This window comes from Tiliqua scincoides, chromosome 10, assembly GCF_035046505.1.
Source record: "Tiliqua scincoides isolate rTilSci1 chromosome 10, rTilSci1.hap2, whole genome shotgun sequence".
In the NCBI taxonomy this organism is placed as follows: Eukaryota; Metazoa; Chordata; class Lepidosauria; order Squamata; family Scincidae; genus Tiliqua; species Tiliqua scincoides.
Window position 1 is genome coordinate 17,221,507 of NC_089830.1, and position 12,046 is coordinate 17,233,552.

The 12,046-nt window shown below is 47.7% G+C and overlaps 1 protein-coding gene across 5 annotated transcripts in view; it reads right to left on the reverse strand.

The window, feature by feature from the left end:
- Positions 1–386: 386 nt before the first annotated feature.
- Positions 387–12,046, reverse strand: part of TMEM200B (transmembrane protein 200B) — a 38,693-nt gene continuing 27,033 nt past the window's right edge. For 2 of the 5 annotated variants that reach the window (XM_066638627.1, XM_066638626.1), the window contains exon 4: positions 391–2,578. In XM_066638627.1, coding sequence (XP_066494724.1) covers positions 1,195–2,578 — 1,384 coding nt within the window. In that variant the 3' untranslated portion in view covers positions 391–1,194. Of the gene's footprint in view, positions 2,579–12,046 lie in introns of all 5 variants that reach the window. The other 3 variants (XM_066638628.1, XM_066638629.1, XM_066638630.1) reach the window with 2 other exon arrangements.

Below are 12,046 nucleotides of genomic sequence, written 5' to 3' on the forward strand. Positions count from 1 at the left end.
TTTAAGACCTGTGTACTTGAGGGGAAGGCAATAGATCAGGCCAAGGAAGTCATAGTGTTGGTCTCTGAACATAGTGTTGGTCCCCAGTGACCTGCAATCAGGGGTGGCCCAGAACCTCCAAATGCCTCTGCCACACTCCTCCCCTTAATTTCAAAAGGAAGAGGAAATATGGAGAGGAGAATCGTAGCCTAGAGTGTCTCCCGGGAGATGCTCTAGCCCACCACTCTTCTCTTCCACAGTTCTGCTCTGCTGTCCTCTTTCTTTTCACCTGCAGGAAGCTGGAGGAGAAGTGTGGAGGCAGGTGGGCAGGCTCTCCATCTCAGGAGATCTCATGGATGGGCCAGCCTTGCCAGTGATGACTCTGCATTTATCCTTTGGTAAGTCTGTTGTGGTGCTTTTAATATTATTAAATGCTGCCTTGAATGCCTTGGCAGAAGCCGCTATATAAAGGCAGTACACAAATTAATAATAATAACAACAACAACAATCTCAATGACTCAAGATCTTCACAGCAGTGAGGCAACTTTTTAATTAACCCTGTTTGGCTGTACATACCCAGTGATTCTCTAAAAGTTAGGAAAAAGAAAAATCATCAACTCGCAGAATTGTACTTAGAAATGTTTGCCTTTCTCGGAACCCAAGTTAAGAGACTGGCAATAAAACAGTAAGAATCTCCTTTTTAAAAAATCTCATTCTGTGACCTGGGGAGAAAAGACCACAGGCAATGACCGCAGTTTAGCCCAGAGAGCTCAGAAACGAGAATCCATTTACAAAAGTATAACCTCATGACCTTGAAAACCAGATCTTTGTAACTTAGGAGGCACCTGTTGATCATATCTGAACCCTAGCAGTGGTCCAACTCTCTTCCCCACCCCTACAATCTACCAGTCCCCCTTCTACAGCTGGACTTTACAGTCCATTAAATTTCTAAGCAACGATTTCCCACACAAACCGAATTGGAAGGGTGGAAGAAGGATCTTATAAGGCAAGAAGGAAACAGGCCCTTGAGAAAAATAACCGATCAATTGACCGAGCAGCGTCCAAGGTGGTTTCTTCTTTGGCCCACTCATGGGTCAGCCACCTGACCAAAACAGCCATTGTGACAAAGCTCATTTTAAAATATATACACACAACCACTCTTGGCAACAGCCAGTGTGACACAGCAGAATGAACAGGTTGGGGAAAACAGCAGAGTCAGACCCTGGAACCTGTTTCCATCACGGCCTCCTGGGATGCCTGTCTGCTCCCGTCCCTAATCAGTTCTTGGCTTGGCGCTAAAAGCCTATCAGAAGATTCCCCCCGGCTTTCTAGTTTTGCATAGTTGATGAGGCCAATGTGGTCCAGTCGGGGCCAGCTCCTGTGTTTCCTGTCCTTGACTGGTGCTACCAACACCACCCCTGGCCGGCCAAGATCCAGGGACTGGGAATGACCTGAACTAGGGATGTGAGTATCTGAACTGAATTCTCTCTTTGTGTGTTCGGGAAGGAGGAGTTTATCCACAGAGGTGGCGAGGGAAGGCTCGCCGTCCATGCTGATGACAACATGGCTGCCTTTGAGTTCATCTCTGGCAGAGGATGTGAGATTGCAGCTGGGGAGGAGAGTCCAGGAGAGCCTCAGTGGCTCCTCCTTCTCCGGTGACAACCGGATGTCCTCTGAGTCCTGGGCTGCTGCCAGAGAGACACCGTGGCTGTCAAGGAGGCAGTTATTGAACTTGATGAGAGGCAGCGAGAGGGCATTGACTGCTGAGGAGATGACCGACTCCGCTCCAGGGGGGAAGGGAAGGCCAAGGTTCCCAGGCACCGAATTGCCAGAGTCCGAGTGGACACTCAGGAGGGAAAGGGAAGGGGAGGCACCCTTGGGGTGAAGGAACTGAGCAGTGGTCTGAAGTTTGTTTGAGCTGCAGCTGTTGACCCATCTTCTCACAGGGCTGGAACAGGACTGGAAGCCGCTGGAGGAGAGGTTGACCTCATAGCAGCCTTCCATGCAGTCCGCGTTGGCCTGGAGGGTCGATGGGGTCGGCCTCCTCTGAAAGTAACGGCTTACTTCACTCTGGTCTTGCGGGAGGCTCAAGCTCATGCTGTAGAGCTCCCTCTGCATCAGCAGGCGGGTCTCCATGTCTCTGTTTTCGTAGAGCAACGTATTGGCACAGATGAAAATGAACAGGCCGATTCCCATGATGACCGGCCCAATGAGCTTCAGCTTCTCACTGTGCGGGAAGGCGCGGGAGTGGGGCGAGACCTTGACTTCCTTCCTGATGTCATCTGTGGTGCTGGCATTTGCCGGCCGACTCCCGGGTCTTGTTCCATGCGAACCGCGGTGAGGCCAGTACCCGATGACGGCGATGGTCATGCCCACCAGGACCACCGAGACCCCCACCATCACAAAGACCCCTGAGGGTGAGCGCATCCGGAGCTGCCCCTTCACAGTCACCTCGGAGGGTACCTTGCGCCTGAACCGGCGCCGGCGCCATCGGGAAGGTGCAGTAGGTCCTGCTGGCTTCTTTCTCAAAGGGTCGTGGTTCTTCATGGCTCTTTTGGCTTCAGCACCACCAGCAGCTGTCATGTTGTCTACAAGGCATCTTTACATAGTGGGAGAGAGAAAAAAGGACAAGAAGGCATTAACAGAGGAAGGCACAAAGGCTTCAAGTCTCCTCTCACACAACAAAGGCACAAAGAAGAGGTCACTTATCACTCTCTCCCTGAAGCCTCTTACAGCAAACAGGGTGAGAGGGTAGGATTCCCAGTTCTCAGTCTGGAGAACCAGATGATGTAGACAACTCTAACCTAGTTGAACCAAAGTTCTGGGCAACTACCTGGACAAGCACTCTTCCAGCTACCGTTCACTTTAGCTGAGCTCTACGGAGATCTTTCTGTACTGGAGCAAGTGTGTCCAGTGAACATCAAGATGTTCATCATCAAGATGAACAAAGCAAGACGTTTGCGAACATCTCCTTTGCTCAGGAGGGGACAAGGTCACAGGACTCATAAGTGGCTGGTTTATGCTGAAAGCAGTTGACCTCTTTAGCTTAGGCCAGGATCATTCTACGCCAGTGGTCTTCAGCTGGTCCACAATTGGTGCCAGGACATGATCTGAAGCAAAAATAAGCAAATGTTTTGGCCCCAAGAGCTACACAGAGGGCAGAAATCATACTGAGGGCCATAAAACATCCCTGGTGCTACAATTACCACTGCAACTCTGATTTTGTAAAACAAATCTTTAGCATTCCATTCCTTGTTTTAAAGCTACATTCACTGTCCATGTCTTTTTGTCCACAGAGCTCATTGTTGAATTGGAACAGTTGTGGGGAGGAAAATAGGAAGGGTTTTTTTTGGGGGGGGGGTTGCTCTTCCCCCCCCCACCTTATGGGCCAGTTAGTTCTTTCAGACCTGCACTGCTCTCAGGCAAAACTCATGTTTGCTCATACTTTATCCCAGCAGGCTTGGTCAGCACGACAGTGCACACAATACCTGATGCCGTTCTTTGGTGTGTGTGGGGGGGTGGGTGTTGTAATGAATATGTACAGTTTAGGCCTAGGTTAGCATGTGAAGCCTGAACCAAACTAAGTCAGTAACGGAGAAGTGGCTAGCAGTTCCTAGCTGCAAGAATGTGAGTAAACAAACAAAAAGATTGTTGTCTCTCCTTCGCTGGCCAGAAAGGACAGACAACAAGAATTACAACCCATTGGAATGTTTAACACCTCAGTAGACTGAGGGGCGCCTGATCAAGCGGAATGGAATGCAGCTATGGATCTCCTGTTGGGAGGGGTAAGAACTAGGAGGGCTGGCAACCAGACCCACTCTGAGAAGGTTCTGTCCTCAAAAGTTTCTGATTGGACAGTCTAAATAAGTGTGAAGTCACCTCAGTACTATTAGCATAAGAAGTATACTAATGAGTGCCCCAAGGGGTGTGTCCGCTTCTTCTTGGGCAGAGTTTTTGGGTGCAACATCCTGCACGCTGTGAGCTCCAATGTCCACCATGGGCATCTGGCCTCACAGGTAGCTTGGAGCTAAAAGATCTACAAGAGAAGCTGACTCAGTTGAGAGATAGGGATTAATAGAGCTAGCCAGCTAGTTTTATTATTTTATTGCTGCTATGTTTCATAGATGTTTATGCCTCTAGCATTTGCTGCCTTATGTAACCTTATGTACTTAATAAACTAAAATCTCTTTTACCAAGTTGTTTCATTGTCTGTTGGGGACAAAGGTTCAGAATCCTGCCTAGCCTTTCAGCAAGCTACCAAGTGCTCATTGTGGTCTAGAAACGAGAACTGAAGCTTCCATTGGAGAAAGCGCTTAGTGCCTGTAAGGGATAGAGTTAAGCCTAGAGGGTCTCAGTGTCCCTGGACTGAGGCACTGGCACATACAGGGTGGTGGCAGTACTACTAAACAGGGGGACCTTGAGGGCTTTAGGGTTCGAGAACCAAGAACTCTGAGCACCCCAAACCCCCCTAAGTTTGTGACAGGTGTTCACATACAGGGGAATGATTAGAGGGCCAGATTGCTACCATGGACAGGGAGCAGTTGGAGGGCCTGATTGGAGGCTCTTGGGGGCCGAATCTGTCCCCCCAAGTCTTGGTTTCCCCCCACCTCTGATCAATGCACAATTGCTTTAAACTGAAGCTAAGCAAATCTCGATTTATTCTGGTTCAGGACTGGCTGGAACCACAGCTGGGAACCTCACCTACACTGCCTTTAGCACTGCTAGGGAAGAAAGACAGGATGTGAATGTATGAAATAAAGAAATCGAACTGAGTCATTTCCCATCTCAAGGTGAGTCATGCCATCGTTCTGTTGCCTTTGCATTTCTTTTTTTTGAAGCAATACTCTTTTAAGAGGAGCAAAAGCAATCATGAAAAAGGGAGGCAGCAGGAAAGAGTGGAGGAGGTCAGAGAAGGAGAAAACTAGATGAAAAAATGAGCATGTTTGGTGTTTAAAAAATTAAGGCGTTCCCACGTAGATCAGGGTTAAGGGGGGGCACTTGGAGAAGATGGAGATGACTGCTTGGGATGCAACACACAGACCCGGTGGCGTAGCTGGAGGGGTGCAGAGCACTCAGCCTGGCAGGGAGGTGGGTGAGTGGCCTCTCCCTTTGGAGCCATTCCCGGTGGGGGGGAGGCCAAAATGGAGGCGTACGGGAATGGCTCTGCTGGGAATGGCTCTGAAGGGAGGGGCCGCTTGCCCACCTCCCTGCCAGGCTGAGTGCTCCGCACCCCTTCCAGCTATGCCAACGCACAGACCCCAGCCTTACAACCTGAATTCAGCTCCTCCTTCCAATTTCAATCATATCAAGGTATTATTAGTCTTAGAGGGAGAGGAAGTAAATGTACAGGCTTGATGCTGGAAAGTGCATTCCTCCCCAAGATTGTCAAATGATGACAATTTGTATGAAGGAGACTTAAAAAAAAAAAAAAGGAGGGGGAGATAACACTTCAGAGACATTTCAGCTAATCTTTCAGCAACCTGAATTTCAGCCATGCCTGATGACGAAGCCTCCCTCCCCCACAACTAATCGTTCTGTCTTCGATGTGCAAGTGAGCAGACCCTCCCCCAACCCAAAGAGGCCTTCAAAAGTTTGCCATCCACTTCTTTTCCAGAGACCACTTTTCTACTTCCCTTCAGCCCGCAACTGCTGCTAATGGGCTTGTCCTGCCCCCCCAAACGTCAGCCACCTGCTTAGAATAAGTAACTTTAATGATCATCTGAGAGGTGACCTACCTGAGTAAGTTACATTAAGCTGCTAAATCTCCTGCTGACAATGTGGGTGGTCCCAGCCCCTCGACTTTTTGCTAAAACTCATTTGGTATCCCAGTAAGCTCTCAAGCTTGAGGTCAAGTGGGGAGAGGCTGCTCCTTAAAAGAACTCATTACTCTTGATGGGATGCAGGAGAATTTCACACACATCCTCAATGATTAAAGCAGCACAATGGATATGACCCTATTTTGGGCTATCGGCCCTCCCTAATGCTCTTCTAGCTTATTCTGCGTTTCCTGATCCTCTTACTATAGAGTAGCCTCTATAGTAGTCAACTGCATTCAGGGGCAGAGTAGCAATTAAGAGTGACTGGGACGAGAGCCAATGAGTGGTTAAAGCATAGTGGTTAAAGTACCTCAAGGGTCTGATGATGACCAGAACATTCAAATTGCGACATTCACCACAGCCATGTTGCAAGGAAGGGAGCCAAACCTGACAGTGCACCTGCTTTGCGTGAAAAGGTTCCAGGTTTGCTGTATGGCCTCTCCAGGTAGGGCTCAGAAAAGATGCCATCATGGAATCCTGGAGAGCCACTCCATACTATAGATCAGTGTTTGTCTCAGTGTGAAGCAGGTTCATACAGAACTTAGGGAACACATCTCACCAGCTGTTAGCTACATTGGCCACTGGCACAGTTCAAAGTGCTGGAGCTTACTTTTGCGCCTTAGTTTGAAATCATAAGAACATAAGAAGAACCTTGCTAGATCAGGCCGAGTCCATCTAGTGCTGCTTCCTGTATCTCACAGTGGCCCACCAGATGCCTCAGGGAGCACACCAGACAATAAGAGACGTGTATCCCATTGCCAATCCCTTGCACCTAGCATCCCGAGATAACCTACTTCTAAAACCAAAAGGTTGCAGATACCCATCATGGCTTGTAACCTGTGATGGACTTTACCTGCAGAAATCTGTCAATCACTTATTAAAGGCATCTTGGCCAGAAACCATCACCACATCATGTGGCAAGGAGTTCCACAGATTAATCACATGCTGGTTAAAGAAATACTTCCATTTGTCTGTTCCAACTCTCCCAACACTCAATTTTAGTGTATGTCTGGTGTTGTGTAAGAGGGAAAGAACATCCCTCTACCAACTTTATCTATCCCATGCATAATTTTGTATGTCTCAATCATGCCCGTCCGTCCATCCTCTGGCAGCTTTTTTCTGGACTGAATCTGAACATCTGACAGGCCTTCTCCTCTCCCACGAACCTGCCCAAGATCACTATTGAAGGCCCTTCTCCAAGTCCCTCCACATTTTCTCAAGCAAGTGGTGACCGGCAAGAGGGCTGTCTCCGTTGCGGCACTCTGCTTTTTTTTTTTTAACTGTTTTATAATGTTTTGATTATATCCTGTCTTGACAGAATGCAAGCTGTCTTGAGCACCAGTTCAAAGGTGGAAAGATGGCAGATAAAACCCCAAATAAATAAAATAAGGGTGCTAACTATTACACTACACTTTCACTTTTGCCTGGCAATAAGAAAGCTTTCAATAAGAGAGAGAAAGAGAACTGAACTCAGAGACAGGAAAGCTGTTCTTCATATGGAGTTCAAGATCACTCTTTTATTATTAGAATTCCCAAGAAAGGTTACATAAGCTTTTTTTTAATGTACAAAAAAAACCTATTTCCAATGTTAACTTCTAGAACTCTTTGACATTGTCACTCAAGTTAATTGATTAATTCCATATTTTAGTGAGACACCAAATTTGACCTTGCTAAATATCTCGGCTCACAGGCTGAGAGAGATGCTACAGAAATGTAAATGCTATTAGCATCACAGAAGACGGGACTATCTCTGTACTTACAGGTTTTTTTAAGCTATGCCTTTCAGTTTTATTTTCCTAACCCAAAGCATCGAAGTTGTGATGGCTTAACTACACTGCCCCATTGGGGAAAAAAAATTCTTTCAATGTATATATTAAACTGGAAAGGAGCAGGTGGATCTTCCACCAATGTCATGTGAATTGGAGATGACAGGAATTTACTATCCATGCAAATTTCTTTACAAGTTTTGTTTCAAAGGAATTGGGAGCGAGAGTCGGGTCACACTTGTGTTGGCTCACAAATCTACAACTAAGGCCTGATTCACTATGGGGATACAGAACTTCAAAAAAGCTCTGCTGGATCAGGCCAAAGGACCAACTACTGCAGCCTCCTGTTTTCCTACAGTGGCTGAACTTCTGCTTCTGAGAAGCCTGCAAGCAGGAAAAAAAGACATCTCTCTCTCCTGTCATTGCTGAACTTGGAGATGGCACATAGTTTACATGACTAGCAGCCATTAATATGACTTGCTTCTTATGAATTTGTTGAAACCCCTTTCAAAGCCATCTAAACTATTGGACATTGTTGCATCTTGAGGCTGTAACGAAATAAAATAGAGTATTTAGAATAGCAAAGGGCTCTTCTACCTTTAGTAGCTGCAAAGTAAAGGGAAATTCTGCAGGCCTAGCTTGCCACATTACAAATGTGGGTCCTGATCACTGGGCAGTACCCAGTATTTTGGGTATTTGGGCAGGAATGAGTAGCTAGAAGGTTGGGAATAAGAGTGGTGGATTCCCGTCTGTCACGCTCCACTTGCCATCCTTTCTAGCAAAAGACAACACCAGCAGCCTCAAATGCATGAAAGAAGAACTTGAGTCTGGAACAACGGGGTGCGAATCACCCCGCCTCCTCTCTGTACACAGCTCAGTGATAGAACGTGCTTTTGATGCAATAGTGTCAGTCTGCAGGCAGAGCTGGGAAAGGCCTGTGTCTGAAATTAAGGACACAATAAGTCAGGTGGATCAATGGTCTGATTCAGCATAAAACCACTTGAAATGTTCCTTATGCACACAGTTATGTAAATTGTTGCTTCTGATGGATTTTTAATTGTCAACTGCTTTGGGGAGCCAATTGCGGCCAAAAGGTGGGTTGGAAAAGTAATAGATCTTGTAGCTTCTGGCTCAGGTACAGTTGCATGCCCCCCCCCAAACTGCCTGCCACGGAGAAGGGACAAAGGAACTCTGCCGGCGACTGCCCTTGTTCTCCGGAGTCACCTCCATTGGAGGAATGAAAAGAGTCATAATCACAGCCTACTTGGAGACAGGGCATTTAAAAATAGTTCCCTTTCAACATACCCTTCGCCTGCCACCTACACTGAGGGGGCAAGGAGGCAACGGCGCTTCAGGATCCCATGTCAAATTACCTGTTTGCTTGTGCCTGTCAATCTTTCGCTTTCAGTTCCAATCCAGACTGCGTCTTTGCAAACACCTGGTTGACTCCCCTTGTATTCATTTCATGTAGACCAGGGGCCTCCAAACTACTGCCCACAGGCCGGATCCAGGCGGGCTCTGCGGCCTGCACAGAGTATATCATCTGTGGAACTCCTTGCCACAGGGTGTTGTCATAATACCTGGCCTAGATGCCTTTAAAAAGGGACGAGAACAGTGGTTTTCAAACTGGGGCGTTGCGATGCCCCAGCCCGAAGGCCCTGACCTCTGCCCCTTTAAGGGGTGGTGGCAGTGAGGAGGCAGGGAGTAGGCAGCAGGGGCTGCAGGGGCTGGGATGCACTCACCAGTCCCTGCAGCAGCATCCTCCGGGTGGGGGAGCCCTGCGTGAGTGTCTGCAGGGCTCCCCAGCCTTCCAAAAGTGAGAGTGGTTTTGCAGAGGTGGAGCGCGATCACTTGCACTTTTGGAAGGCTGGGGAGCCCTGCAAGCACTCACCGCACCCCCAGGACGCTGCTGCAGGGACCGGTGAGTGCATCCCAGTCCCTGCAGCCCCCCTGAGTGACACGATCCTGGGGATCGCTGCCTTCCCCCCGCTGCCTCTCCCCCCCCTTGCAAGGACTTACTGTGGTTTTCAAACTCCCTGAGAGTTTGAAAACTGCAGGACTAGACGGTTAGATAGAGGGAAAGTCCATCATGGGTTACAAGTCTTGATGATTGTATGCACCTTCTGGGTTTTAGGGAGGTGGGACCAGCGGAGCTCAGCTCCATCAGATCTGGGGCGCCATGTTGGACCTCGCGGCCTGACACAAGGCATCTGTACTCTGCGCCAGCTGAACAGCCGACGCAGAGTTGAGCAGCCCCATTGCAGGGCTGTTTCCCTTACTTGGGGGAAGGAGTGAAAAGTTCTTATGTGCGCTCAGGATGCTGCAGTAGCCATTTTGGTGCCGTGGCAGCCCTGCACACCCGGCAGCTCAGGATTGGACTGCCCAAGATGTCCAGCCATCTTTTTATTGGACAGTCTCTGAGCATAATTCCTTTAAAAAAAAAAAAAAAATCCCAGGTTAAAACACAGCAGGAAGACTTTCATCTGCTTCCCAGTGAAAAAGCTTGCCCAAGTTCTGCAAGCCCATGTCTTCGCTGGAGCTGTGAACCAATTTAATCTTTTTAATTTTTTAAAATCTTAACTGTCTAGCGGCTCAGCAATTAAAAGCAACCAATATCCCAGTAAATTTAAATGAATTTGTGTCACCGAAAACCTCAGCAAATGTTCCTTTTGGAAACTGTCAAAGGCTCCTCCTGAACTGTAAAATAATAATTAAGAATTATCTGTTTGCTTTGGATGCAGCCCAAAATGGGATGGATGTCTGGTTTTAATTTTGCTCTTCATTGGCTCCAGTGTAGGGAGGAAGGAGCCAGTGCAAGACGGGGTGATGACCAGTGACTTGAACAGCTTTGAAAGGAGATTAGAATCTGGTGAATCTGATGTCCTGGAATCATGCAAGATCTAACATGATTTCAGCCCTGCCAAGGTGGCAGCACCCGAGACCACAGCAGTGTGCTTTGGTCTTGTGTAGCAATACAACCCATTTGGACGGAGGTCATTAGTGGCATTAGCCAGGTCATAGATCAATTGTTTGAGGATACGTGCGGTTGGAGCTCAGTAACCACAGGTGCCGAAACCTGCAGATAAGCGAATCCACGGGTTGAATCCAACAGGACCTCTGAATGTGACCGGAGATGTTTTCTGTCTACGTCCTGAGGTGTTCTGAGGTCCAGCGAGGCTGCCTCTGGAGGTGTCAGAAAGGCACTTCAGGCCTCAGAAAGATTCCCAGATATGACAGGCGAACATCTCCAGTCATGTCTGGGAGGTCAGATAAAGTTCTCCACTGCAAGCTTGGAAGCCACAGTGAATCACACCCATGAGTTCTGAACCCACAGGTAAAGAGAGCCAATCTGTACAGTACATTTTTTTGAACTATGTACCTACCTACTTTATGGAAGCTGTCTGAAGAACAATGAAAATGGACCCTCTGTGCCCTTACTGCAGCCAAAAGATTGTTGAAAGTTTGGAAAGATAAGCGCCCACCCACTATTTCTCAATGGACCCTTTTTAATTACAGGATGTGGTGATGGCATCTGGCCTGGATGCCATTAAAAGGGGATTGGACAAATTTCTGGAGGAAAAATCCATTACGGGTTACAAGCCATGATGTGTATGTGCAACCTCCTGATTCTAGAAATGGGCTATGTCAGATGCAAGGGAGGGCACCAGAATGCAGGTCTCTTGTTATCTGGTGTGCTCCCTGGGGCATTTGGTGGGCCGCTGTGAGATACAGGAAGCTGGACTAGATGGGCCTATGGCCTGATCCAGTGGGGCTGTTCTTATGTTAATTCTTTCTGTTATTTGAATCTATAGCTTCGAGAAGACAATTTCATATGGATAAACTTTTGGATATTTGGAAGCCCTTCTTAGACATCTATGCATAGATTTTATATTTGTACTATATAACACTATCTGCATTTTTAGATAGAAATTGCTAGCGCAGGTCCAAAGAGACCCATTGCGGTTTGGGAGGCTTACGGAGGGGATTTAAATCCTGTTTTGCCTCTGAAGTCTCTCAGTCTGTCCCATCGCTGAATACAGCACACCCGTTTTCGGTGTAGGTGCAGCAGTGGGGGGAGGGGAGGGAAGAATAGGACTGTGTTCTCAGATTGTCTTAATTTAAATGGTAAAGCACCGTAAGTATTTTGGGGATAGAAAGGCTGGCTATAAATGTAGAAAATAGGTCAATTCAATTAACAAGGCTACATCTTCAGGGCTTGGCCCATACCATTTGGGGCAGAAGACAACACCAACACTACCACATCATTTGCAGCACACAACTGCAGTTGTCAGGGTGAGGCATTAGCTGTAGATGTGGCACAGTGCTGAGAAAAATACCCTGAATTCTGTGTTTGTCAGGTTCATGTTGTGCAAAAGAAGACATAAATGCTTTATTTTTAGCTCCTGTCATGGGAGGGCAGTCTCAAACTAGCGCCTACTGGCCTGGGTAAAGAGGCAGAACTCAAGTGTCTATCAAGCAGGGGTT